Source organism: Octopus sinensis, linkage group LG8 (assembly GCF_006345805.1).
Source record: "Octopus sinensis linkage group LG8, ASM634580v1, whole genome shotgun sequence".
Classification (NCBI taxonomy): Eukaryota; Metazoa; Mollusca; class Cephalopoda; order Octopoda; family Octopodidae; genus Octopus; species Octopus sinensis.
In genome coordinates this window covers 37,575,160-37,603,150 of record NC_043004.1, presented here as the reverse complement: position 1 = coordinate 37,603,150, position 27,991 = coordinate 37,575,160, and the positions used below count along the sequence as shown (strand labels likewise).

At 38.3% G+C, this 27,991-nt stretch overlaps 2 protein-coding genes across 3 annotated transcripts in view; both read left to right on the top strand.

Annotated features, from left to right (window-relative positions):
• Positions 1–8,791, top strand: part of LOC115214796 (carbonyl reductase [NADPH] 3-like) — a 30,151-nt gene extending 21,360 nt beyond the window's left edge. Inside the window, exons 5-8 of the mRNA XM_036505149.1 lie at positions 2,418–2,546; positions 4,135–4,285; positions 6,426–6,489; positions 8,563–8,791. Coding sequence (XP_036361042.1) covers positions 2,418–2,546; positions 4,135–4,285; positions 6,426–6,489; positions 8,563–8,660 — 442 coding nt within the window. The 3' untranslated portion in view covers positions 8,661–8,791. The remainder of the gene's footprint in view (positions 1–2,417; positions 2,547–4,134; positions 4,286–6,425; positions 6,490–8,562) is intronic.
• A 10,428-nt stretch (positions 8,792–19,219) lies between these two features.
• The window catches only part of LOC115215115 (ankyrin repeat-containing protein YCR051W), a 21,865-nt gene continuing 13,093 nt past the window's right edge, over positions 19,220–27,991 (top strand). For both annotated transcript variants that reach the window (XM_029784288.2, XM_029784287.2), the window contains exons 1-2: positions 19,220–19,293; positions 23,465–23,550. In XM_029784288.2, the coding sequence (XP_029640148.1) occupies positions 23,470–23,550 (81 nt within the window). In that variant the 5' untranslated portion in view covers positions 19,220–19,293; positions 23,465–23,469. The remainder of the gene's footprint in view (positions 19,294–23,464; positions 23,551–27,991) is intronic.

The following is a 27,991-nucleotide window of genomic DNA, read 5'->3' as shown; positions in this document are numbered from 1 at the left end:
GATTGGGACAGGTGTTTCATTTCAGTCTGGGGAGTGGAGAGAATAAGCGTCCAGTCGTTGACCTCCAGTTGCCATAACCAAGTCTCCCAAGAGAAGAAGCTCTCTGTTGTAAATGGCAGTGGTGGTGTGAGTGTCAATGCTACCTGTGATTTGGCGAGTCTGTAGCAAAATGTCATGGCACATAGAGTCTCTGTATTTATTCCAAAGTGAATGTGCATCTGTCATGTTGTAGAAAACCAGTATTATTGCAAAAAGATATCGGGGCTTGTATGGAGAACGACACAGTGAGGCCTCTTCGAGTGCATTATCATATTGATCATCTGTATTCAAAAGACCCCGTTTGGAGCAGGCATTTTTGAAAGTGCGACATAAGTGGCTGTCCACTATGCGAAGTTTGTCGAAGGAGGTTGGTTCCTTAATGACATGAAGAGCCACAGATGGGAGCATTCAGAGTTCAAGGGGTGAACTGTGTAGACGCATCCGATTGTGTCACCTTTATACACGGCTGGATCCAACTGCGTAGGCCGGCCTTGTTTTTGTCGTTGCCACTGGGAAGATGATTCATTCCATGTATAATAGTGTAGCACTTCAGCGTACAAAATAGACTTTGAGAAAGGGTCGACTTTGCATAGGTGAAAGAAGCCGTGGAAGTGGTCTTTGGCGGGGCAGCTGCTTCTTGAATAAGGTTGTCTTCTGTGAAGTAAATTCGTTAACTCTTTTCCAAAGAACACTGAGATGAATCCTAGCAGGGCATCGTTCGTGAATTGGGAATCCTAAGGTTCTCCATATGGCTTCATTGGTGACATGTAGCGTCCAGTTTTGAAAAGAGACACATCATCATTTGTAAAATCAGTTGACCATGTAGATTATATTTGAAAAACGGCTCTGTGTGATCCTTTGGTAATGTACTGGCATACGTAACGTATGAATTCGACAGAATTACAAAATTCTACATTGATGTGTGCATGAAATGTTTTGCAAAGCGTCTTGTTGTGGAGTACAACTCAACGATTGTCAACCAAAATAAGTGTAGTGAGGGATACAAATGTAAGGGAGACAATCAATTTCTGAGTGTTACTTCGCAAAGAGTTACCTCCCTAACCTACAACAGTCACCGTACAACAGAAATAGAAGTTTTCTTCATCCGTTCTGACTTTACAAGCTGCATTACTCCATATTACTCCTAAGTGAAAAAAGTTTTAAAAATGTCGAACTATCTGTGGAACATAAGTGATGCATGTGCCAAGCGTAAACGAAATCGGATGAAAAATATTGATTTTAAGTGGGATCATTATGGCCTATCAAGTGGGATCACTATGGCCTATCACATAACCCTGCGCGCGCGCACACACACACACATTTTCCTCTCATATATCATAGATACACATATATACATACATATACAGAAGAAGAAATAGGCTAAATATCTCCTTATACAGCACAACTAATTAGCACTCTAATTGAGCATCAGGAATATAAGGCCAAAAATGAGAGAATAAATTTCAGAAGTCAGTGTTCTTAATCACTCAGTACATTTTACAGCATCAGAATACTTCACTGCGGAATACATGTGTCCGCTCATATGTATGTATGTATATATATATATGTGTGTGTTTGTGTGTATGTTTGTATGTATGTATGTATATATGTGTATACATACACATACAACCACACATATAAATATGAAATCTTCAGAGATGGACAAAAGATTATGGAATTCACCATTATGGAGATGATTAGCAAATGTATTAGAAGGGCTAGTGGAAGTACGTTATACTGATGTCAGTGGGAGGAATTAACGTATACCAAAATAGGAGGAAGCAGACAAGGGGAAAATTGTTATCAGAACATTTGTGAATATAGATGCCAGGTGCTTTTCTAACAGCTTTAATGTTTCCTCTTACCTGTCACTTTTCTTTGATGCTCGTTAAGCTTAGACTCACATATAAACAATTACACACTAAGACACAGGCGCGCACACACACACACTCATACACACATGCTCACATCTTCACACACACATGTATTGAAGGAATATGGGGCGAAGGCACGTGGCTTAGTTGTATAAGTATTCCTTTAATGATCACAAGATCGTCGTTTCAGTTTCTGGACCGAGCAGTAAGTTTTATTCTTGGATGAAACACTTCATTAAGATTTAAATGAGTTCCAGTAATAAGGGCCAAGCCTAATATTCTCAATGTGGTCTGTGATCACTTCGACATCGCACATGTGGCACACCATGCACCTGTACAAGTATTTGATCACTATAAACATATCATCTGTGCAAGTTATTCAGCAAAATGTTACATAATCTTCATCTGTTGTTTGCGATAGGAGAGTTCACCAATACCATTATAATTCTATCTCTAACAGACTAAAGCAAAAATAGTCAGATATATTTGTACTTTATGTTTTAGAGTGGTTAATATTTCCAGTAACTCCGGTGTGACAGCACTTGAGAGATGTTCGAAAGAGCTGAGAGAAAAATTCACCTCTAAAGCTTTGACTATGACTCAGCTGGTAAATTTGATGGCTCAGTACGTAACGTAAGTATAATTTCATCTTCGGCATATCTCTTGAATGCATATAAGTTGTTAATGTTATAATACAAAGTTCAAGTTTACATTATTTAACCCTTTCGTTACTATATTTCTGACCAAAATACACCCCTTATGTGTTTCAATTAATTTTTAACATAATCATAAATTTAGTCTGGTTTCATTAAACAACTATAACTTTTTTATTTATCAATATATTAACGTGAATTTTGGAAGATAATTTAATGAAATGTTCTCAACCAATTCTATACTATAATTTTTGTCACAAAGTGACTCTAATTGCAGGTAGATACAGGTAAATTCAACAAAATATAAAATTTTGTTCAAACATCACTATAGAAAATGGGTTATTAGCTAATATTCAGTTGGGTATACAACAAAATTTTACGATAGAATTTGTTATTCTGGGTAACTTTCTGATACCCATAATAAGATTTATGGCAAAATAGTCTTAATTTCATTTAAGGCTGTGGGAAACCACAAAGTATCCTTTCTTTCGTTTTGTTTACATTTAGCGTAACGGTTCGTTTCCGCCGTAATGATTTCGAATAGGCTCATTCGAAAAAGTAAAAAGAAATAGTCTAAGGCTTTACTCTTCTGGGAAAATCTGTGGCTTGGTCCAGTTTCTTCAGAAAAATCACCGAAAGAAGCAGTTTTTTAATTTTCACTCCATTCAGGTGCCAATTCATTTTCTTTATCGCTGTCGGAGCTCTTGGATTCACTGTTTTCACTTTCAGAAAATGAAACATCAGATTCATTATCAAATACCACATGCTTTTTTTTTTTTTCAGTCATAGAGTTAGATTTATGGAGGTCTTCAGTAGAAAATCCTTCGAATTCTGACTCGCTGCTTGATATAATGAAATTCGTATCCATTTTTTGTCAGAATTACAAATTTTGAAAACACAATAGGAACAAATTTCGGAAAAAAATCTCCCAAAATTCACGGAATTAAAATTACACTTCGATTTTTGTACAAAACTGCAGTTGAACTCTTTACAAAGTATAATACGTATTTTCACGAATGTACTAAAGAGATTTGCTCTGATATTCTCATTTAAATATGAATAAGTAAATTTGGGCGCTTTGGTCACATTAACCAAAATTTTTTTCGGGCGGTTTGGTAACGAAAGGGTTAATGCCTAACCCACATTGTTCCTGTACCAATAGTGACAGAAAGTGATAATTTCTATGTGCATGTGTGTGATTTATATTTTTTTTTAAAAACTGTTTATTCATTTGTGAAGATGCATAGTTTAGTGGTTAGAGAGTTGGGCTCACAATCATGAAGTAATGAGTTCAATTCCTGGACTGCGCTGTGTGTTGTGTTTTTGAGCAAGACACTCTATTTCATGTTGCTTCAGTTTCCTCAGCTGTAGAAATGAGTTGCAACATAACTGATACCAAGTTGTATCGGCTTTGCTTTGCCCTTGTATCGTTGGTGTGGAGACTTTGTTTGTAGATAGGTCGGTTCAATCAAGATGTTCCAACAACTATATCACCAGAACGGTTTATTGTATGTTTAATTTGTTGACTTATTTATTTATATATGTATATATCTTTTATTTTATTTCAGTGATGTAAAAAACGGTGATTATAAAGCAAAGGGTTGGCCTTCATTTTATTATGCTGCATATGGTGTTTCTAAGATTGGAGTAACAAACATGTCAATTATTCAACAGAAAGTTCTTGACGGTGAAGGCAAAGAAGACATTGTTGTCAATGCAGTAACTATCAATTATTTTATTTAAATTATTTGTTATTGATTTTTAAAAATTAGCAAGTTCATACTCAATTTTACCGAAATATGTTAAGAATGAATATACTTGTTGAATTTTTAAAATTTTCTGTTTTACGTATTCGTGATAATTTCTTATCGATTTGGCAGACATCAGCACTCATCAGCAATGGTGGTGATGGGACAGACATAAACACACACACACACACACATACATACATACATACATACATACATGCATACATACATATGACGGGCTTGGAGGTAGTGGTAATGCTGACTGGTGTGATGTGGGTATTTGCTGTATAGCCGAGAGAGATCCAGCGGGCTCCTAACTGATTCCCTGATCTTAAACGTGTAATGTAGATGTGTAATGATGGAGCGGCTGGTGTGGTGGTGATGCTAACTGGTACGGGAGTCTTCCTCACAGTACTTCATGGTAGACAATATTTTGTGTGTATGTCTCACCGCGTTTTTGGTCTTGTCTGTTATCCCAATTGAGCGTCATAACCCTTACTTTGATATTGTTCATAGCTCGTGTTCTTGAAAATGAGATATATAATTGGCCATGAGAAAACACCGGTTGAGGCAAATGTATTCCAACTTTTTTCAAATGTTTGGCCTTTGAATATTCAAGTCGAAGTGGATACTGAAGTTTGTTTAGAGTGAATGGAATATTTGTATCACTTGGACTAAGTTTAATTCTGGGAATTAGAACTGTACGACCTCTGTTGGAACCTGTTATCAATGATGCATCTACACAATGTTCATGAAGTCTTAGCACTTTCATGCAAGTTCCATTACATAATCCTTGACTGATCGAAAGATTTCTTAGCAGCATTACAATAGCCCCTACTTTTAAGGTGAGGCGATGAGGAGGCATACCGGAGCAGGTGAGTGAGTTTATGAATTCAAATGGATAGTTCTGAACCTCCTCTTCATTATTGCAGACCACTGAATCTGTGCTTAATTACATTTTAAGTGCCTCTGGTATAATATTAAGAACTTTTTCATTTATTGCAAGACAATCAGAATTTTTAGGAGATAAAATTATTCATTTTTCCATTTCTTCTGGCGTGCAGTTGTTGAAAATTTCTGGGTACAAATGTACAAATTGAAATAAAAAAGAACGAAATAATTAATGGATTTATGAATTAAAGTTCGGTAATTGTGTTTATTTCCACCATGCGACACTTATTATTGCAGACATGTTTTACCTAACCTATACTATACACACACACACATACACACACACATACACACACACTCACAAATACATTTATATATATGTCTCGAGTTGTAGCTGTAATTCAAAGGTGCCAGCCTTGTCATATTCTTTGTGAGGCTGAATCTCCCTGAGAAATACGTTAATATTATGCATGTCTGTGGAGTACTCAGCCATTTGTGAACTAATTTTATCCTCGTATGGTAATGAAGAGTGAAATTGACAGCCAATATTTGCTATGTTTATGTATCTATGTAAGAACTTTTCTTTAGTTTTATGTATCTACTCTCTCTCACTTTCTCTCTTTCTGTTTCACTTCCTTTGTGTCCCTCTTCTCTCCCGCTTTTGATTTAACAATATGTATATGTATCTATGTATCTACTTCTCTTGCGATGTGATAAACATTTAAAAACACAAAACGAACGCCGTCACCACTCAATGTCTCTTTCACTCTCTCTCTCTCTCTCTTTCTCTCTTACTTCCTCTCTGTCCTCCTCTCTCTCTCGCTTTGCCACTTCTTTGAAGGAAGTGTGATGCACACAACAGGTACATACAAAAACAAAAGTTAGCGTATTAATATTATTGATAATAATAATAATAATAATAATAATAATAATCTCTACTCTAGGCACAAGGCCCGAAATTTTTAGGGAGGAGAATGGTCGATTACATCGACCCCAGTACGCAACTGATACTAGATTTATCAACCCCGAAAGGATGAAAGACAAAGTCGACCTCGGCGGAATTTGAACTCATAATGCTGCGACAGACAAAATACCACTAAGTATTTCGCCTGGTGGTCTAATGATTCAGCCAGCTCACCACCTTAATGATGATGATGATGACGACGACGACGATGATAATGATGATTTGTCAATAATAATTTGTTTTCTCTTTTTTGCAGTGCTGTCCTGGTTATGTTAGCACTGATATGACTAATCACCTAGGACCAAGAACTATTGAGGAAGGTAGAAATCTCCATCTAAGTATTTGATCACCTAGAATTAAACATTTCAAATTTTCTAACGTTCACCCTGTTCTTGTCTATCACACAAGCCAAACATAAACGTCACTGTAATTCAACACTAGCGTATCCTCTCACACACACATAGCTACTACCGCTACAAGTAAGCTTATACACACATATACCACCATACACACAAGCCTCTCTTCATACACATTAACTATCTGCATACACACAACCTAAAACACAAATACGTATGTTAGCACACCCGACGGTAGTTGTATACAGCTTACCTAGACAAGAGTGCCCTGAACCAGACTTTATTTCCTCATATCTTATAACCACCAAATACGATGGAACTCAATCCTATATTCAGACTCCAATGAAGCTGGTGTTTTTCTGCGCTGACAAGACTTAAGATAAACAAAGTTCTTTTTTAATCTAAAATATACTCTTCATTTTCTACAATGCTCTTCCAGCTATCTGATAGACTTGCAGGTCCCCTCTTCAAAAATTCACTTGCCCTTGACGAAAAATACTCCCCCAGTACTATTCTGATCTTGTTTACAGAATTCATATTGTTTCCGTCCAAATGATTTTGAAGACTGCGGAATAAATGATAATCAGATGGGGCAATGTCCGGCGAATATGGTGGGTGGAGCATCGTTTCTCATTCAAACTGTTCCAGCCTTTGGAATGTCATCCTCGTCGTATGTGGCCGATAGAAGAACACCTTTCGTCTTAAAATCAGAGATGATAGTTTTTCTTCTAGCACTGACTGAAGCTGCTCAAGCTACTCACAGTAGATCTCTTTTGTTATCGTTTGGTTTGGGTTTTCAAAGTGGACTAAACCTTTCATATCCCACCAAACAGACAACAACACCTTACGTGGGTGAAGACCTTCTTTAGCCTGGATGCCATCTCCTTTCCCTACCCACTGTCTTCAGTGCTTGACATTTTTATAGAGAACCTATTTCTCGTCACCGGTCACTAGACATGACAGCAAAGAAGAGCACACATTCACTCTGCACGCGATTAGACTCGGAAAGTTTGTGAGGAACCCATCGACCCAATTTGCTGACTTTTCCGGTGGCACGCATGTCGATGAATGGGTGAATGACTAAATCCAAGCTTCTCTGCTATTTCCTGGACAGTTACGATAAGATTTTGTTCCACCAAGGTTTGCAGGACGTCCTTATCGAGATCTACAGATCTTCCAGGATGAGGCTCATCTTCTAGGCTGTAGTTTTCGGCTCGGAATTTCTGGAACTACCGTTGACACCAGCTTACGCTTATTGTCCGGCACCCATATACTGCATTAATATTCCTCACACTTTCCGTTGCGTTGTTGCCTTTATTGAACTCATTAAGCAAAATATGCCGAATATGCTCCTTTGTCACTTCCATTATAACTTTGAAAAAATAACTGTTAAAATCAAACTGCACTCTTTAAACTTGCACTAAGAGTAGGCACAAGGTAAAATTACTACCTGCTTTTAAGCTGATGCAGGTAGTTTATCCCGTCCCCACCACCCCGACTTTTAATTCATGCAATTAAAAAACCGCATTATTTATGGGATGACACAATATGTGTGTGTGTGTGAAAGAAAGAAAGAAAGAGGAAGAGAAAATGAAAAAGGAGTGTTGGTAATTAAGACATTATGACTAACTTACTCTTTATAAATGTCCTGAAAATTCTACACAGCCTTGGCTTTGTTGTCTCATTTTATTTAACATATACATGCTTATACAAGACCCACATTAGACTCCTCACTCGTATTATTGTCGAACCGAGAGTTTAACTACGGTCCTTCCATAGCACTTACATAGCCTTACCTGCCACATGGGGTTTTCTCGATACCAATACCTCTCATATGTGTGTGTGTGTGTGTGTGTGTGTGTGTGCATGCGGTCAACCTAAAGCTAAAGCAGAATACATTTGCACAGACTGCTATACACTGGAATTGAACTCACAAAGCTGATATCTTAATCACATACTTATTACCTGTGTTATTTTATCTTTTTCTGTGTGTTATCGTCTCATTATTTTTATCTTTTTTTCGCATCTTTCTGTTAGGCGCCGACACACCAGTCTATCTTGCTTTACTGCCTCCAAATGTTAAAGAGCCTCGTGGTCAGTTTGTAGTGGATCGTCAAATCCGTGAATGGAAATAAACACGACATACATAAATGAATAAAGATATTTTGTTCTGTTGAAACTACAAAACAATAATTAACTTTAAATGAAAAACTTTCAAAATTTAATTATCTGATGTAACTAAATAAATATTTCCAGTATAATTGAATCTATATAGCTTTTAAGTGATTATTTTAGGATTGAATTAAAAATGTTTTTCTTTGTTTGTTTTGTGTTTCGAACTGATACCAGATATGGGAATTGAACTTTCATCCTCAAATGATGTCTCAAAGTGTCAAATATGACATGGCAGGTTGACTTTCACTGCATGTCCATATTTAGCTTTCTTTTTGTTTATCCTATTATTCTTCTATTATTTTCAGCTAGAGACAATTGGGGCACTGCCATAAAACGTACCCCGCGCGGCTAAGCCTCCATCTGCGCTTCGTCCTCTGTTTTGGGCTGGTAATTAAAACAATAACTGGCGCTTTCGTCAGCCTAATCAAGTTCAAAGTGGCAGGCGTCCTGCGAGTACTGTGAGCCTAACGGCGTTCGGCGGACAGTGAGGTCGTGCAGCACAACGACAGTTTAACACGTAATTACACACACACACGCTTGTACAAGATTCTGCCACCTGCGGTCAATTGGGAAGTGGTGAAGAGAAGAGAGTGATAAGACTGGGCAACAAGACGACGACTTTATGCGACCGGATGGACAGAGACCGACAGCAGTGGTAAACGTGAAGATTCGGGTCGGCAGCAGAACGACGGCTTGTGCTTTGTTCACACATTCCTTTACATGACGCAAATCAGAGTCTTTATAATTATAAAACTTATCAAGATTGCACAGATTTCTTTGATCTAAAAGTAAGAATGAGAGATTTCGCAGGAATTTCAACCTCTTTTGGAATATATATACTTTCGGTTCAGTTAACGATAAACTCCACACCATTAATATAGGAATTTATAGAGATGATGGTCTGTTACTTTCTAGAGGTGTAAAGGGAGAGCTAGCTAGGCATAGGAGTGGCTGTGTGGTAAGTAGCTTGCTTACCAACAACATGGTTCCGGGTTCAGTCCCACTGCATGGCACCTTTGGCAAGTGTCTTTTACTATAGCCTCTGGCCGACCAAAGCCTTGTGAGGGATCTGGTAGACGGAAACTGAAAGAAGCCCGTCATATATATGTATGTATATGTATGTGTGTATGTATATGTTTGTGTGTCTGTGTTTGTCCCACCAACATCGCTTGACAACCGATGCTGGTGTGTTTACGTCCCCCGTAACTTAGCAGTTCGGCAAAAGAGACCGATAGAATAAGTGCTAGGCTTACAAGGAATAAGTCCTGGGGTCGATTTGCTCGACTAAAGGCAGTGCTCCTACATAGCCACAGTCTGAATGGCTGAAACAAGTAAAAGAGTAAAAATAAGAGTAAAAAAGTTCATCAATTAACTAAATTTTTTCAAAATTTAAACCTAAAGATTATTCTCAATAGTAATCTCAACATAGTCAATTCACACAAATTTATGAAATACTTGTGTCAATTCCACAGTTATTTTGTAAACTATATGGAGCTACAAATTCATAGAGAGTCATGAAATGTATAATCCCTTTTGAGATCTTGCCTTTTCTGGTTCAATGAATGGTGTAGAGACCAGATAGACAATAATAAAAGTAAAGACTACTAACAAAACTTCTTTGAAAACTATATTCTTTGTTATAACCTGTCATCTCTTCTTTGAAAGATGTTACCAGATTTTTTATCATATGACAAAACATATACAAAATTAACTGTGAAATGAAATCAAGAACATAACTTATCAATAATATTATTCAAGTACTGTACGACTACATCGGTAAAGAGACCGTAATACTCTGTATTATATCATCAATTTGTTAACTAAGGTACAATTCAGTATGTACAGTACTTGATCTACGGGAGGCTATCGGTACATCTACCCTGCGTATCGTATCTTTCTTAGTTATATCTAACAAACACAAACCTTGACCACCTGAAACACATTCACACATGCACATACATGCACACGCAAAGATACACACACACTACAAACCCTGATTCCATAATAAAAATGACCAAAACAAAATTTCAAACACACTAACAAAAGCTACTTAGCTACGATACACCGTTAAACAAACATACTGAACAAGATGTTGTGCACCTGAGCACTGTATGCAATAATTTCATCATTATTATTATTATACACAAAACACAAAGCATGCTTTGAGTACCTCAAGCACATATCATTTTGGGGGAGGGTTCAATATGGAGTGAGGACATAAATTTTAAATCCTCCATAACAACTAGGTTTATACTTGATTCTCGAATCTAATAACACTGCATACAATTTAATTCATTACCATTCTACCTAATATTATAATGAACAGTTCTAAACTAAATATTAACTAAGACCGATGCAGCATGTATACAGCTTCTTTCTCTAGCTATTCCATCTAACATTTCAAATTTGGAGTCACTTATATACAATAACTTATTATAATTAAAATGTACTGGAAAAAATCATATTGAAAAGCTTACTGTTGTTATGTAATCATCACAACAAACATGAACAATCAACGTTGCCCATTGTCTCCCTTGATACAAGGACATTCAGTAAGTTTCCCGCCACAACAAATACCTTGTACAACAACAGCAGTTTAATAAAGTATCTCGTATTGTTAACACGTTTTTCCAGTCTCTCTCATTTTCTTAATCTTTCATACTAAGTACTCACTACTTCCTTTAATACTCAATACATTATTTATATATAACAACCACAACTGTAGGTTCGAACATACCTTGCATTACTTATCCGTCTATACACATACACACACATACATATACATATACATACATGTATGTATATATGTGTGTGTGTGTGTGTATTCGTACATTTTAGTATTAATAGCTTATATAAACACGCAGTTACTGTTCTACAGAGATTGAAATTGATAATTCATTTTTATTCCCGGTCATCATATAAACTGCGATAACACGAATGGTGACCCCCAGCATAGAAATTAACTTTCGGGAGCTGTTTATTTCTTCAACAACATCAAACAAATATGAAAGGATACTGGAATCAATATAATTTGGCTGATGCTGGATTAAACTTATAATTTGGATAAATGTTTTTCCTGATATGTCTGTAGAAAGTAACATCATGCAGCGTAAGAGAGAGAAATGACTAAGCGGGGAAACGCCATCTCATTGTTTTAAAAACTACTATTTGGTAGTGAATTAAAATTACTTTTACGTCGTTGGTATCTTCGATAATAGAATGTCTTGAAAACCACATATTGATTATATATATATATATACTAAAATTAAATTTTAAAAGAAATTTCTTTGAAATCGATAATTTTGACTATGAGAAATCTGTAGAAGAGTGAGTATTTGTTCTATACAAAAGCTTCCGTTTGGAAAACTCGTTTGATGATCCCTGGGGTATTTGTCTACCGCATTGTTCACATTGTCCAAGATGGCATTGCAGAACACTTTGCCATGGACAGACACCATAGTTAAAGATTAAGCTACGCCAATTGTTGCAGTCATTTAAACATCATTTTTGATTCGGGTACACAATCACTTCAGGTATTCAGGTCAAGGACTTCAGCACCATGCTATAACAGGCTGAATAGATGTATAAGCTCGTTTTTGTTCTAATTTGTGGTTGACTTTATTACGACACGGTCCATGAATAACCCCATCTTCGAGATCTGCTGGAGACACAATAGACAGACGGATCTTGACAGAAATTTAAAACGATATCGGTCATGCAAATGGTGACAAGCCTTCGTGACATCAGCTCTAACTTGATCTCTGCATCAATTTGCCAAAAGACAGAAGCCTTATACATGGGCAAAAATCATTTCAAACCCATCAATCTTGAAGGACAAAATATTGATATTGTCCATTCTTGTTCATAATGTTGGTTGAGACGGAAAAGCAGAAATTAATGTCATTCCTCAACTTTGCAAAGTGATGGTAGTTTTCCAAAGCTTGAGACCAATATGGTCATATTCTTCCATTCGTCAAGAACATACACTTTGTCTAAATGCATCTGTTGTTCCTTTGGCATTGTATGTGAGTGAAACGTGGAGGTGAATGGACAAAGTTTGCAATATGGTGAATATTTTTCATTGCTGGTGCTTTAGAAATATTCTGATGATGAATATGACCATATCACAAATGATGGGTAGTGCTGATCGAAGTAAACTTCAAGACACTATCACAGTTGGACGAAGGAAGCTGCTTGGCCATATATTGCGCATACCATTTGAGAGGCCAGCAAGGACAGCCGTCATGTGGATAGTTGGAGGAAAAAAAGGCAGGTTGGTGAGGACTTGGCAAAGAGTTGTGTGAGAGGAGTTGACCAAGATGAGTGTCACCATGGAAGAAGGTTTTATACGGACTTAAAATGTTACCGCCCGGAGAACATCCAACGCCTGATGCTCTTTGAACGAACTGACATAACTTGAAGTACTCCAAACTAATTAATAAACAATTTTATTATTTCTTCTATGTAGGGCGACGAGCTGGTAGAACTGTTAGCAGGCAGGGCAAATCGCTTAGTGATATTTCGCCTGTTTGTACATTGAGTTCAAATTCCACCGAGAATGATTTGCCTTTCATCCTTTTGGGGTCGATATGATAAATACCAGTTGAGAACTAGCGTTGATGTAATCGACTTGCCCCTTCTCTGAAATTGCTGGCCTTGTGCTAAAATTTGAAATCATTATTTCTTCTATGTTAATTCACTAAACCTATGTAAACACCTATCTTCTAGTGTCCCTCTTTTTCAGCTTTGCACAATTTCGACAGTTATCCTAATCTCTTATTTAGTGCTAAGCCCCTACTTCCTCCTTTTACCTCAATAAATTTTGATCATTGTTATTCATTCCACCATTACTTTTCCCAACCTTTCCGCTCCTATTTTGAACAACTCCCACCCAGTTATGGATAGCCTCTAACGAGCTTGTAGCAGTTGAGACCTCCAGTGTTCTTGGCCTCCGTACTATATCCCTGCTCACCACTACTGGGGCTGAGATTGCTGTTTGTAAGTGTGAGCCTTGTGAGTCAAAGTGGCTGTTCCAGTGTATCTTACTCGCTAGCTTCTGGGGCAGGTGCCATGAGAAATGTTTCTATATTGAGAGAGGCAAGATTAATCTATCATGTACACAATAAACTTAAGAGTTTTTGCGTCTATTTATAGTACATAATTATTTTTAATTATGTCTATTCTTTTACTTGGTTCAGTCTTTTGACTGTGGCCATGCTGCAGCACCGCCATTAGTCGTGCGAATCGACCCAGGGACTTATTCTTTGTAAGCCTACTACTTATTCTATCGGTCTCTTTTGACGAACCGCTAAGTTACGGAGACGTAAACACACCAGCATCGGTTATCAAGCGATGTTGGCGGGGACAAACACAGACACACAAAAATATACAGACACCCACCCACATATATATATATATACATATATACGGCGGGCTTCTTTCAGTTTCCGTCTACCAAATTCACTCATAAGGCTTTGGTCGGCCTGAGGCTATAGTAGAAGATAATTGCCCATGGTGCCACACAGTGGGACTGAACCCGGAACCATGTGGTTGGTAAGCAAGCTACTTACCACACAGCCACTCACTATCTATATCTATATATCTATCTATCTATCTATCTATCTATTTATCTATCTAAAACCGAAAAGACTCATACTCCACCTCCAAAAACCCATACACTACACCCAACTTTCACCAACCAGCACCAACACCAACAACAAAGTCAACACAGTCGGAAATAGACCCCAATACACTTCCCCTCCCACCTTCAGATTCCTCTGACGTCATCAGATGAAGACGACACAGAGGATTGCCAAATAGCCACAGGGGGGAGGAGAAAAGGAGGAGAAAGAATAGAGAAGCAGACAAACAAAGCAGGGAGGTTTACCACTCCCGAAACTAAAACATCCGCAGAGAACAAACACATCAACACAAACACACTATCACCAAACCCCCCAACAATGTTGACAGCCATAAACACCAACAACCCCGACCTAATGGATTACATTAGGTCAAACACCAACATAACCGAAAATGATACCAAAACAAAGAACCACCCATGCACAACACCACCACAACACGTTAAAATCATACACATAACTCAGAACACACACAGCACCCTAAAATCCCTCAACCCTGATGCAGTTGGGAGATTTCAAAAGTATTTGTCAAAAAAACTGTATAAAAACCATCTGGGAGAAGACTGTGAAGTGAAGAATAAAGAACTTTCGGACAGTAAGTGACTCTCTCTCTCTCTCTCTTTTTTCATCTTCTTTCATGTGTAAAACACAACTTCGATAGGAACGTGCTCAAAATAGGCAGTATAAATGTACGTGGCTTGGGGTCGCCTTGGAAACAAGGCTACCTGTTAAACGACATCAAGTCACAAAATCTGCATATCATAGCCATCAGTGAGACCAGACTCCACAGCCCACGGGCATTCCAGCACATGTTCGGCACACATTTCGACATTTATTTTTCTCCGTGTCTACCGAGAATGGGCAGAGGTGGCACCACAGTGCTTTTCCGGAAGAGTCTGGACCTCAAAGTGAGAGCGATTTTCCTAGACATGGAGGGTAGGCTGGTCATCTTGGATGTCGATGGCAGCAATGAGTGCTTTTCGACTGATAACAGTTTATGCACCGTCCTTAACAGACCGGCCAGATTTCTTTCGATGTCTAGAAGTCTTCCTGGGAATGTAGTAATAGGAGGAGGTACAAACGTCTCAAAAACCTGCTCAGACGTTTCCAACTATCTGACAGGTACCAACTGGACCACCCGAATGTGCCAATGTGGACATGGAGCAACCGCATCAGGTCGTCCAGATCGTACTTAGATAGAGTATTCTGTATGACAGTAGATAAAGATAGTGTAGGTTGTCCACAATTCCATATAGTCAGCTACACAGACCACAAATTTGTGACTTGTACACTTGACTTAGATAAGACACATAGGCAGGGTCCTGGTTACTGGAAGCTGAACGCGTCTTTCACGGCACGCTAGGCTTACAGGGACCGGATTAGCACATTAGTAAAGAGAGCTTTCACGGGTGCCATCATCAACAACAGATGGTGGTATGCTCTAAAGAAAGCAATTAAAGCAGAATCGGTTAGGTACAGTAAGGCAGTAGACTGAAATAGAATAGAGGGAGACTTAGGAATTTAAAAGAGGCACTTAGAACTGGCATCACGTCCAACGTACTGGCAGCGAGGTTGGCCCTCGACCAACACCTCAACGCCAAACACGAAGGATGCGTTGTCAGAGCTAGGATGCGTGCTCTGAGGAACGAAGGAGATGGAGCCGCCCGAGTGGTGGAGACGCAACGAGGCAACAGAGCCACCATCAGGTCACTTACAGATGAACAAGGGCGCGAATTACTGGAGCCTGAAAGGATGTGTGAGGCTTTCAACAACACTTTACCCAACTGTTTGGGACAAGTGATGGGTCAGAATGCAGAGTGGACTTTAGTGCCTACCTGCATGCCCTACCACGACTCTCAGCAAGAGAGGCGGAGTGTTGTGAAAAACCCATCACAGCCGCAGATGTACGGGATGCAAGGGCAGGCTGCGCAAGAGACAAGTCACCAGGCTTGGCTAGTCTGCCCTGCGAAGTTTATTGTCATATGCCAGACTTGTTTGGAGACGTCTTGGCAGCTGTCTACTGCAACTGGCAGCAAAAGGGAGTATCTCCGCCTTTGTAAAGCAAGGAGCAGTGGCACTGCTAAAGAAAGATCCAAACAAAGGGGACGTCATAGATAATTTCAGGCTCATCACTCTGCTCAACGCAGATTTGAAAATTTTGGCCAAGATGTTAGCCGAGAGGTTGGCACTTGTCATCGAGAAACTAGTCGACAAGGCGCAAACGTGCGCCGTGCCAGGTAGGAGTATCCATGACAACCTCCATCTGATGCGCTACATCATAGACATGGTAGCTAAGGATCCTGGCATGGGTGGGGTGCTGATCAGTTTAGATCAATCAAAAACCTTCGATAGGGTAGACTATCACTACTTAGAGGCTGTCCTTAAAGCGGCTGGTTTCGGTCCCATCTTCCACGGTTGGATCGCTGCCTTATACAGCGGCATCTACTCGGTAGTTCGCGTAAATGGTCATCTATCCAGACCTTTTAACATCATGCGTTCGGTTCGACAAGAATGCCCCCTCTCATCGCTTCTGTATGTATTGACTCTTGAACCACGACTGCGGAAACTGGCGACGCTGAGAGGCATCCCACGAGAGCTGGGATGCTGGAGGAGCGTGTCTGCATACGCGGACGACGTCACCGTTATAGTGTCGAGCCACAAGCACATCGACCTGGTCGGCGAGACACTAAAAGAATACGAAGCAGTAACGGGAGCAAAAATTAACCGGGAAAAGTCAGTGGGCTTGCGGCTCGGCACCTGGAGAAACAAACCCATGCCGTTCAACAGCGTCTCCATTGTGGGACACTGGACCGACGGACCGGTTAAATTGCTCGGAGTCTGGTTCAGTCCGGACCTCCAAATGGAGAAGAACTGGAGCGAAATAACGACTAGGGTGGCCACTCTCACCCAGCAATGGCCTGAGAGGAACCTATCCCTAAAAGATTGGGTGGAGGTGGCGTCTGAGCGTCGTGCCTTGTCTTAACCCTACCATCACCAAACTGGAACGCATACTCTTCTGCCTCCTGTGGAAGGGAAGTGTTCCGATGGTTGGGCGATCCATTTGCTGTCAACACCCGCTAAATGGAGTGCTAGGCATGCCATGGTTGATGATGCGCAGACATGCGCTGAGACTGCGACATCTCCAGCGCTTCATAGACGACGGTGAACAGGTGTGGTCGCCTTTTGTGCGACGCGAGTGCGATTTTGCACTCGCAGATTAATCGATTTTCCTCTGTGCGATTAATAGTCACACGTGCAAAAACTATGACAGCGACGGGTCATAGTGCTAGTAGATATATATTCTTGAAAAATGTAAATTTTACACATTTTTTCCAGAATCCTCATCTTTCACTAAAAAAATATATATATATACCGGAAAAAAATGAAAAGATAAAGACAGAGGGATGAATTTTTGAAATTGTCTTTTCAGGATCGAATCCTCCCCCACCCCCACCCGCTTCATTTTTTCACTTTTTCCAGAATTTTCTCTCCTTGTTAATTTTCTTTTTTTTTTTTTCCAAATACGTAAAAAGTACAAAGATTTGGACTCTGATAAAAATTTGTTTATAAAACTTCAACTCTTTAACCAACCACATGGTTCCGGGTTCAGTCCCACTGCATGACACCTCGGGCAAGTGTCTTGTTTCAGTCATTTGACTGTGGCCATGCTGGAGCACCGCCTTTAGTCGAGCAAATCAACCCCAGTACTTATTTTTTGTAAGCCTAGTGTTTATTCTATCGGTCTCTAGGATCTTTTCTTTTTGAAGGCCAGATTTTCCTAGTTAACTAAACAATTTGAAACTTCGTATACTGGTAGAATGTGTCAAAAGAAAACATTATTGTAAACAAAATTGAAAACAAAATTGTAATTCGTAACTTAAACGTAGTTTAATTTTAAATGAAATCGCAGCATTCGAGCTCAAATTATTTACCTCTTCTTCTGTCTTCTAGATGTGCTAGAAATAACAGCTATATCTCTTAAATCGATTAATTTCGTCGCCCAATAAAAATATTAACGATATTTTTTGAATATTTTCTTTATTTTTTTTTACCGAAAAGGCTTTTCTCCCATGGTTTTGAAGGGCCAGAAACAACAAAAACAAAACAATAATATGCCTAAATCGGTCTCGAGTTTGCGCGTGGAGTGTGAGTCGTATTGTAAAAATTTGCGAAATATTCTACATTCAGCCACTCTGACGTCACTCATTATAAAGAGACACTCATTATCGCCATGGGCTCCTTGAGAGCGGTCAGCTAAAAGTTTTTTGCGCATTTTGATATCGACATAAATTTCCTTGATTTTCCTGAAGAGAAATCTGCATAATGTACTCCTTATTCCTTCGGAATTAGGAATATGCAGCCTTCGAAACATATGTCGAGAATAAAGGATATTTGGTAACTAGTCGTTCAACTCCATTCTTTCATATACTTATAATTTTAAAATAAACATACAAATTTCCGCACGAAGACACATAGTCTATGCCCTAGGGACGTAGCTTCAACTGTGATCTTTCTGATGTGAATTTGCTACCCAGGTATCGGTTATCTGTCGAATTATCCTTAATAAGATAATTCATTCAATTACTCAAATATATACACATATACATATATATATATATATATATATATATATATATAATATATATATATATATATATATATATATATATACATACATATATACGACGGGTTTTCTTCAGTTTCCGTATACCAAATCCACTCACAAGGCTCTGGTCAGCCCGAGGCTATAGGAGAAGACACTTGCTCAAGGTGCCACGCAGTGGGACTGAACCCGGAACCATGTGCTTGGTAAGCAAGCTACTTACCACACCGCTACCCACGCGCCTATATTTAGAGAGTTATCTCCGCTTACTTGCCATCTCCTATTCGAACTTAAACCTACATCCGGCAACAGAAACTCAGTTACGTTGCTGCCATTTAAAACTAAACTGAGGTAAGACATTTTAATTTAAGATAGGGCCTATTAACGCTTGAATGAACATCCTTTCGTCTTAATCTCTGTCTGTGTGTCTATAAATCAATGATACGATATTAATTATCAGAAATGTGTGTGATCCAATTATGAGATCAGGAAAATAATGTCTTTGTTTCTCGTTGTGAAACTTACAAGGGCGTTGCAGAGGTAGAGGTCACACAGAGCGGGGACTCTGTTAAGTCAGCCTGAAATGGTAGGGTTTTGTGTATATGTTTTTACAAGTGTGGATTTCTCCGCTGTGGAAATTGGGTACTATTTAGTTAAGAAGGTGGCTCTGGTGCGCGTATTCGCGCTAGCTAGTCGATCCTACAATGACTACCTAGCAAAGTAAATGAAACACAAAATAAATAATTTTTTTACACGAAAACACAAAGTAAGGATCGACGAGTCACGACTAGCTAGCGCGATTGCGCGCACCGGGATCACTCTTCTTAGGTAGTACCCTATAAATTAAATTAAAACTGAATATAAATGTGTGTGTGTGTGTAAAAGTGATAAAGCCAAGTTGCATGTATTTATCGTTTGTAACTGTAACTCCCTTCCACTCCTTTTGCTGTTTTAGCTTTCTTTCTGACCTGTCCATAAATTATCTTTTCACCTTCCGACCTTCAAATTGTAGACCCAGTGTTTATTTCAGTGCCTCCGCTTCCTCCATTTCTTTCCTCTGTTATTAAGTCTGCTATGCATATATATATGTGTGTGTATAATATATACTAGCAGTCCCCCGCCCTTTGTCTCAGTGTGTAGTGTACACAAATGTTTTCGTAAAACATTTATCATAATGCTTATGTATTAAGACCTTAGTTAAAGGTTACTAGTCGATACTCTTCACAAGAAAAAGTTTTAAATTCCAAACTTAAGTACACACACACACAAATTTACAGAAAACAAAAGATGAAGACAGCTGAGGGCACAACAAGAAGGTGTATTAGTTTGGCGCTCGTGAAAAAATGGGAAAATCTTTGATGTTTAGAAGCTACGCTGGTACTACTAGCGAAGACTGGACCCGGTGCGCGTCCGCGCTAGCTAGTCGTAAGTAGTCGATCCTACAATGACTTGCGCGTATGCAAATGAGTTACTTTTACAGAATAAAATAAAAGAATTTTTTTAAGAAAGTAAATAAATTATTTCTTAGAACAATGTATATGATTTTTTTACACAAATCAAATAAAATGTGTGATATATTCTTTAGTTTTTAATCATAATGTGTGTGTGTGTGTGTATATACACCGATACAAATAGATATATATGTGTTTATGCGTGATATATTCTTTTACTAGTTTTTAGTTTTTGGACAGCATCCATAGTAGGTACATCGTTCAGGTATATATAAACTAGTAAAAGAATATATCACACATAAACACATATATAATATCTATTTGTATCGGTGTGTATATACACACACACATGATTAAAAACTAAAGAATATATCAAACACGTTTTATTTGATTTGTGTAAAAAAAATCGGCACTGTCATGGTATATTTTTATATTCTAAATAATTTGCAATTTCAAAAAATATATTAATTTTGCGTTTTTTAATTTGATAAATTCTACGGAAAGAAACGAAGGTGGACGAGTGACGTCAGATTGACGTCACACTTTTTTTACTTTCTTCCTGACAGCTAATTCCGTGGTAGTGCCAAAAAATCATACATTGTTCTAAGAAATAATTTATTTACTTTCTTTAAAAAATTCTTTTATTTTAGTCTGTAAAATCAACTCATTTGCATACGCGCAAGTCGTTGTAGGATCGACGACTTACGACTAGCTAGTAGTACCGCTACGCTTTTCAACAAAATGGATTTAAGGTGAAAATGGAGAGGGAACGAAAATAAAGGAGAGAAAGAAAATGTGTAGGAATTAACGGTTGAACGTGATGAAATTTCTGGAAGAAAGAGTCTGAGATAAAGGGAGCTAATAACGCTGCCCCTGCTGAACTAGGTTGCGTAAGCACGTGTGTGCATTTAAGAAGGATGTGTGGGGGAGCTTAAAATTATGTGGGCCTGAGTGTGCGTAAGGGAACGTGTGTGTATATATGTTGAAGTATCCTAATGCGGGCATTGTGTAGAATGGTGTTTCGTGTATTTGTGTGTGTGGAGCTGCATATAGGGATCTTTTCCTTTTGAACGGCAGTTTTCAACACAATTTCTAGTTAACTAAACACTTTTAAACTTCGTATAGAATGTGGGTACTAGTAGCGTAGACTGGACCCGGTTTGTGCACACGCGCGTCCGCGCCAGCCAGACGTAGGTAGTTGATCCTACGAGCTGACTGGCGCATGCGCGTACGCAAACGTATATAATTCCTGAAAATTTTTTTTTTTTACACAGACGTTTATAATTTGTTAAACTTAATGAATTAATTTCTTCACACAAATGTATATAATTTTTTTGGTAAAATACAGAGTAACACCCGCACGATTTTCACTAAAAAAAAAAAAAGAAACTCGGATTTTTTGCGTGGAATCAAGTACCCTGACCTCGTAATATGCTGTAAATCCCATATTTTGGTTCGGAAGGGAGGCCCCACCCCCACCCCGCAATTTTCACTAAGGAAAAAAATTTTTTTTTTAATTCGGATTTTTTGCGTAGAATCAAATACTCTGACCTCCTTGCCCTAATATGCTGCAAATCCCTTATTTTGGTTCGGAAAAGGGGGTGGCGAATTGGATTTTTTTTTTTTTTTTCATTGAATGAATTTGCGGTTCGAAAAATGGAGTGGGGTGAGGTGGAAGCCTCGGAAGTTTCACCCACTCCCAACATTTTACAGAAATAAAATTTCCTGGGTGTGAATTACATGGTTCGTTATTAAATATATATAGAAATTGTGTATAATTGGTGTATTCGTGTCTCTGTGTGCGCGCACAACAATTTCAATGATTTATACGAATAAACAGGAAGTACAGAAATATATGTTGTACATACCTGTTATATATATGTCCTTCATTTTCGCATCCGTGAAGTTTTTGAGGATGTCGGAAAAGCTATTTGATGCACCCACTAAAAGATTTGGGAATGGGGCTAATGCAAATTCACACCTCCCCTTCAGAAATGTATTTTTCTGAAAAAGTTTATTCTGACATATAAAACCTAGGACTCTAAATAAACTTTTTCAGAAAAATGCATGTTTTCTAGGAGTATATGAATACTTTTATTTTTATAATCCGTCCTCCAGATATTTTTTTATGACATTTCCGCAGGGCTATGAGTGTAGCAAAATAGTAGTGTCGCAAAAAAGAAAAGGAAGACTATTTACAGAATTATTGAGTTTAGCTCTCTTTCTTTTTTTTTTTTTTTTTTTTCCCCCGAGTATTCAAATCCAGCCAGCATGAGCTTTGTCAGTTCACCACTGCACGAATCAATTAGATAAATACCGGTACTATACCCGATTGATTCAGTTGATTGTACAGACTTCTGTACATTGTATCCAAGTAAGAAACCAGTATTTCGACTAACAAAAGAGATCAGTGTTTCCCAACCATTTTTTCCGTGTGCGCAAACCGGGTCCAGTCTACACTACTAGTACCTAGAATGTGTTTATAAAACATCATTTTTTCTTGGCTTTATTGAGAAAATTCTATAGTTTGTAAGATATTTCCACTTTAAAATCGAGCATTTCGGCAATTTTAACCAATCGCTGTAGTCCATTTGGGATGAAAACATTTCGTGCTGTATGAATATGTCCCTCCTTTAAGAAACAGATTGGGTTTATTTACATTTGCGAAGAAAAAAAGATACCCTTACTCATTACCTTTCTTTAGAGAATCAATTTGTCTTTGATATAAAGTGCCCTCCACCGTAGCTGGAGTATGATCCACAGATTTATAGCTCAAGATGCACAGTGTCTCTACCTAGTTGATCAACAGACTGTACATTCCAATATTGAAGGTTTAATAGTAACCAGTCAATCTGTAATCTATCCTACAGACACAACACAATGACTATTGTTAGGTTTATTAGTTTCAAAAACATTCAGCTATGAATAATACTTTAGATAAACTGAAGTTTACAATATCAATGTTATCTTATGCAAGATTTTAGAACCATCAACTTCTGTGTATTGTTTTTTACCTCATTTTATAAGTTTTTTAAAACTGTTTTACTCTTTTTTTGACATCTTTTATTCAGAAGACATGACAGATTATACAATCTTTAATAAAATTGATGGTGATGTTGAAGAGTTGAAAACCGTAATAGAAAAGCAGCCAGGTCAAGTAAGTTGTTCTGTTTATTGCTTTCTCAAAAATGCCTATTTCTTTATTATTTTATACGCAATTTGAAAACTTCAAACTAACTGCATATATTTCTCCATAATATTGCATTTCTTTCTTCATCTCTTTCTTCTAATCGCCATTAATGTTATAATAAAATTCTTGACCAAGGCGGCGAGCTGGCAGAAACGTTAGCACACCGGGTGAAATGCATAGCTGTATTTCATCTGCCGTTACGTTCTGAGTTCAAATTCCGCCGAGGTTGACTTTGCCTTTCATCCTTTCGGGGTCGATTAAATAAGTACTAGTTATGCACGGGGGTCGATATAATCGACTTAATCCATTTGTCTGTCCTTGTTTGTCCTCTCTGTGTTTAGCCCCTTGTGGGTAGTAAAGAAATAGGTATTTCGTCTGGCGCTATGTTCTCAGTTCAAATTTCGCTGAGGTTGACTTTGCCTTTCATCCCTTCGGGGTCGATTAAATAAGTACCAGTTACGCACTCGTGTCGATATAATCGACTTAATCCATTTGTCTGCCCTTGTTTGTCCCCTCTGTGTGTAGCTCCTTGTGGGCAGTAAAGAAACGTTAGCACGCCAGGTGAAATGCTTAGCAGTATTTCGTCTGTGTTTATGTTCTGAGTTCAAATTCCACCGAGGTCGACTTTTCCTGTCATCCTTTCTAGGTCAATAAATTAAGTACCAGTTGTGTACTGCAGTCGGTCTAATCGACTGGCCCCTCCCCCAAAATTTCGGGCCTTGTGCCTAGAGTAGAAACAAATATTATTCCTCACCAAATTTTGAGCATAGCAAAGTTGATAAAATATGAATGAGAGAGAAACCCATCATCACACACTGCAAGGGAGTATACTGACATGAAATTTTCACATGAAATGAGAGACAGATGGAGTCCATAGATCGATGGTGACGTTTTAAAGAAATCCTTTTGCCATACACAGTCGAAGGTTTTACTGATGTCAAGGGCTACACCATTTTATGCAGAATTTGTCAAACATACGAAAACACTGGTGTGTCACACAGGTACCAAGACCCTCTTGATCTGGCTTTATAAAACTGTACTGGTGTTCATTGAATAATGAAAGATACCTAAAGGGACAAATATGATGGTTGTTTGTGACTTTTTACTTCATAATTGAAACATTGGAAGTTAGAATGACAGGATGGTAGTCACTAGATTAGATATTGTCTGCACGAATATTGAGCAGGATTTCCTATTGAGGTCAGTACTACACATGCATTGGGGCGCTGTGGGAAAATATTATATGAGGTTATGTATATATGAAACACAAAGAATGTGTACCTGACTTTAACTGAAGCTATGTATCAACGGTTGGATCAGTAAACAAAACAAACTGGTGAAGCATCAAGTATTCACGTATTCTGGTGAAGGTGCTGTGGTAAGTAGTCACCCATGTCAAGACTAGGATCAAGAGGGAAATTAATCTGATCTGATATTAATTGAAACGACATTAAAAATATGTTATATAGAGTCGTAGCAAGGAGAGGGACATTGAGAAATCCTAGGTAAATGAAAAGAAACCACATTTAAAAGGTTTGAGAATCACTGGTATAGAACCATCATGGTTAGGAAGCAGTTGGTAGGATGATTCTGTTAAATTAATAGAGATTCTGTTGGTAGGAGACCAGAAATCTTGGTTTCCAATTAGGAGTGAAGAGATCTGACAGATGTTGAAATGCAGAAAAAAAGCATCCTTTATTTTCTTGATGACCATCATACCTGTAATTCAATGGTAGGTGTATGTCTGCCACTTTGTGATGGTAGGTGTTTTCCTCCAGATGATGTTGATAGTGTTGTCTAAACATCTGTAATACAGTTGTGTATGAGCCACTCACACATTTTTACATTTTTTATGGCTACAAAGTACTAATGAAGCACTACCTTATTTATGTTTTTATTCCCCTATCATTTCCTTTCATTTGTATCCACTTTTCACACTTTGAACATATTCAACAGAATTTGGTGTCATCCAGAAGTTCCCACAGATATCTAGTCTCAAATAATTACTTTGTATTAGATTCAGTGACAAACATAAAGTGGTTTTCTTTCTCTTCCTTGAGCTTATGCATGAATTGAACCATCTTCCTAAGCATTTTGAGGAGCATGGTAATCAGGGAGGGCATTAAGGTAACCAACAAAATCAGGCTCCAAGTGCAAGGAGTATTCCATCAATAGAGGTAAATCCTTGTAAATGCTTTGAAAAGATGTTTGACAATCACTGTCAGAGATAAGCAATGTCACCAAAATTGTGAAGCAAGCAGAGGAGTGGCTGATGAGGATTGATAGATCAGGGATTCCAGGAAAGTTCAGGGCATGGCTCTACCAACACAGACTGCTCCCAAGACTCATATGGTTGCTGATGCTGTATGATGTTCCAATGACAAGTGTGGAAAGGGTAGAGAGAAAGATAACTAAATACCTCCAAAGATGCTAGGAGTTTCCCAAACTTCACTTCAGTAGGCCTGTCCATAAGATCTGGAAGGCTACAACTTCCCCTGTCAATGGAGGAATTGAAAGTTGCAAACTGTAATGTAATGATGTACAGACTCTAAGGACAAGCTTGTCAGACATGCAGGTATTACCACAAGGTGTGGGTAACTAGCACCGCTGTCGCTCAGGCTGAAGGTATGCTGGAGCTACATGTTGGAGTCGCCAGGGACTTGGCTCTTCCTATTTCCAACAATGGAAGAAAGCAGACACTAGGCAGAGGTGGGCTATGACTCAGAAAGCAATGTGGTACCAGGAGGAAGATAACAGGAAATCAAGAGCTGTGGAGTTGGAATCTCTGAGTGCATGGACTAAATGGGATCTCCCTAAGAGGAAACTCACATGGACTGACCTGTGGAGGCTGGAACCTTTGCACATCTCCTTCCTGCATTGGGTGGTGTATGACACACTCCCGACGCCAACAAACCTGCACAGATAAAGTTTGAGGGAAGACCAGCTGTGTAGACTTTGTGGGAAAGGGGCACTCTGGCACACGTCTTGGCAGAGTGCAGAATAACACTTTCTCAAGGCAGATTACAAATACTTGCTCACACCCTGGAGCAGTAAAGGTGTAAGAAACATTATCACCAAGGGAAGATAACTGCTGCAATTAAGTTCGTGAAAGAGTGAGAAAAACCTTTATGCCTTTATAGTTGTACTTTATAATCTCTGACGAGGCCTTGAGATATATATATAAGTAACTCATTTATAACTGCATATTACCTCAATACATCTGACTAATATGAGCATAATGAGATACTCTTATCTACAGGCTGAAACAGCTGTAAGATCCATTTTATATTTATATGTATTGTTCTTATGGTATTATCTTACTTATTGGTATGTACTGTTTTATTCTGTATTATTCTGTTTGATCTGGATGTTCCTAAATAATTAGTTAATAAATTATATGAATTGGTATTATCTAGTAGTTGATGATTGAAAGAAATCTATTCCTCCATTTTCTTATTTTATTTATATATATATATATATATATATATACACATTTGTGTATGTGTCTGTTTGTTTTATATTCGTTATGTTTCCAGATGTAGTTTTCAAGCTATCGATAACGAATTGCTACCGTTGTTTAGATCGATAATAAATCTGTCTTCGATCTATCTCTCACACTTTCACACACTCCAGCCATCACAAAAATATTTTGCACAACACATTGCTTGTGTATATTCTACTGTATATAGTATTCAGTTGCAGGAACAACATGTAAAAAAGACAAACTATTTTTTCAATGTATAAACATATTATACACATTGTAAATCTGTAGATTCTTACAACAATTGATTTGTTTTCAATTGTATACACATCTAGCAGTAAATATATACATATACATTCACGCATTAATATATCTACACACTCACGTACAAAATTCTTAACGGATTATAACATAAACACGCATCAATATGCATATCTTGATGTTTTTATTGTATGTCAGATATATATATATATATATATATATATATATATATATGTGTGGGATGGCGCATGGCTCAGTGGTTAGAGCGTCGAGCTTACGATCGTGAGGTTCTGAGCTCGAATCCCGGACCGGGCTGCGTGTTGTGTTCTTGAGCAAAGCACTTTATTTCACGTTGCTCCAGTTCACTCAGCTGTAGAAATGAGTTGCGACGTCACTGGTGCCAAGCTGTATCGACCTTTGTCTTTCCCTTGGATAACACTGGTGGCATGGAGAGGAGAGGCTGGTATGCATGGGCGACTGCTGGTCTTCCATAAACAACCATGCCCGGACTTGTGTCTAGGAGGGTAACTTTCTAGGTGCAATCCCATGGTCATTCATGACCGAAGGGGGTCTTTACCCTTTATATGTATATACACACACACATATATTTAATGACTGAATATTTATGTGTTGGTAATAGGTGTTTAATGTAAATTAGCCAATGTT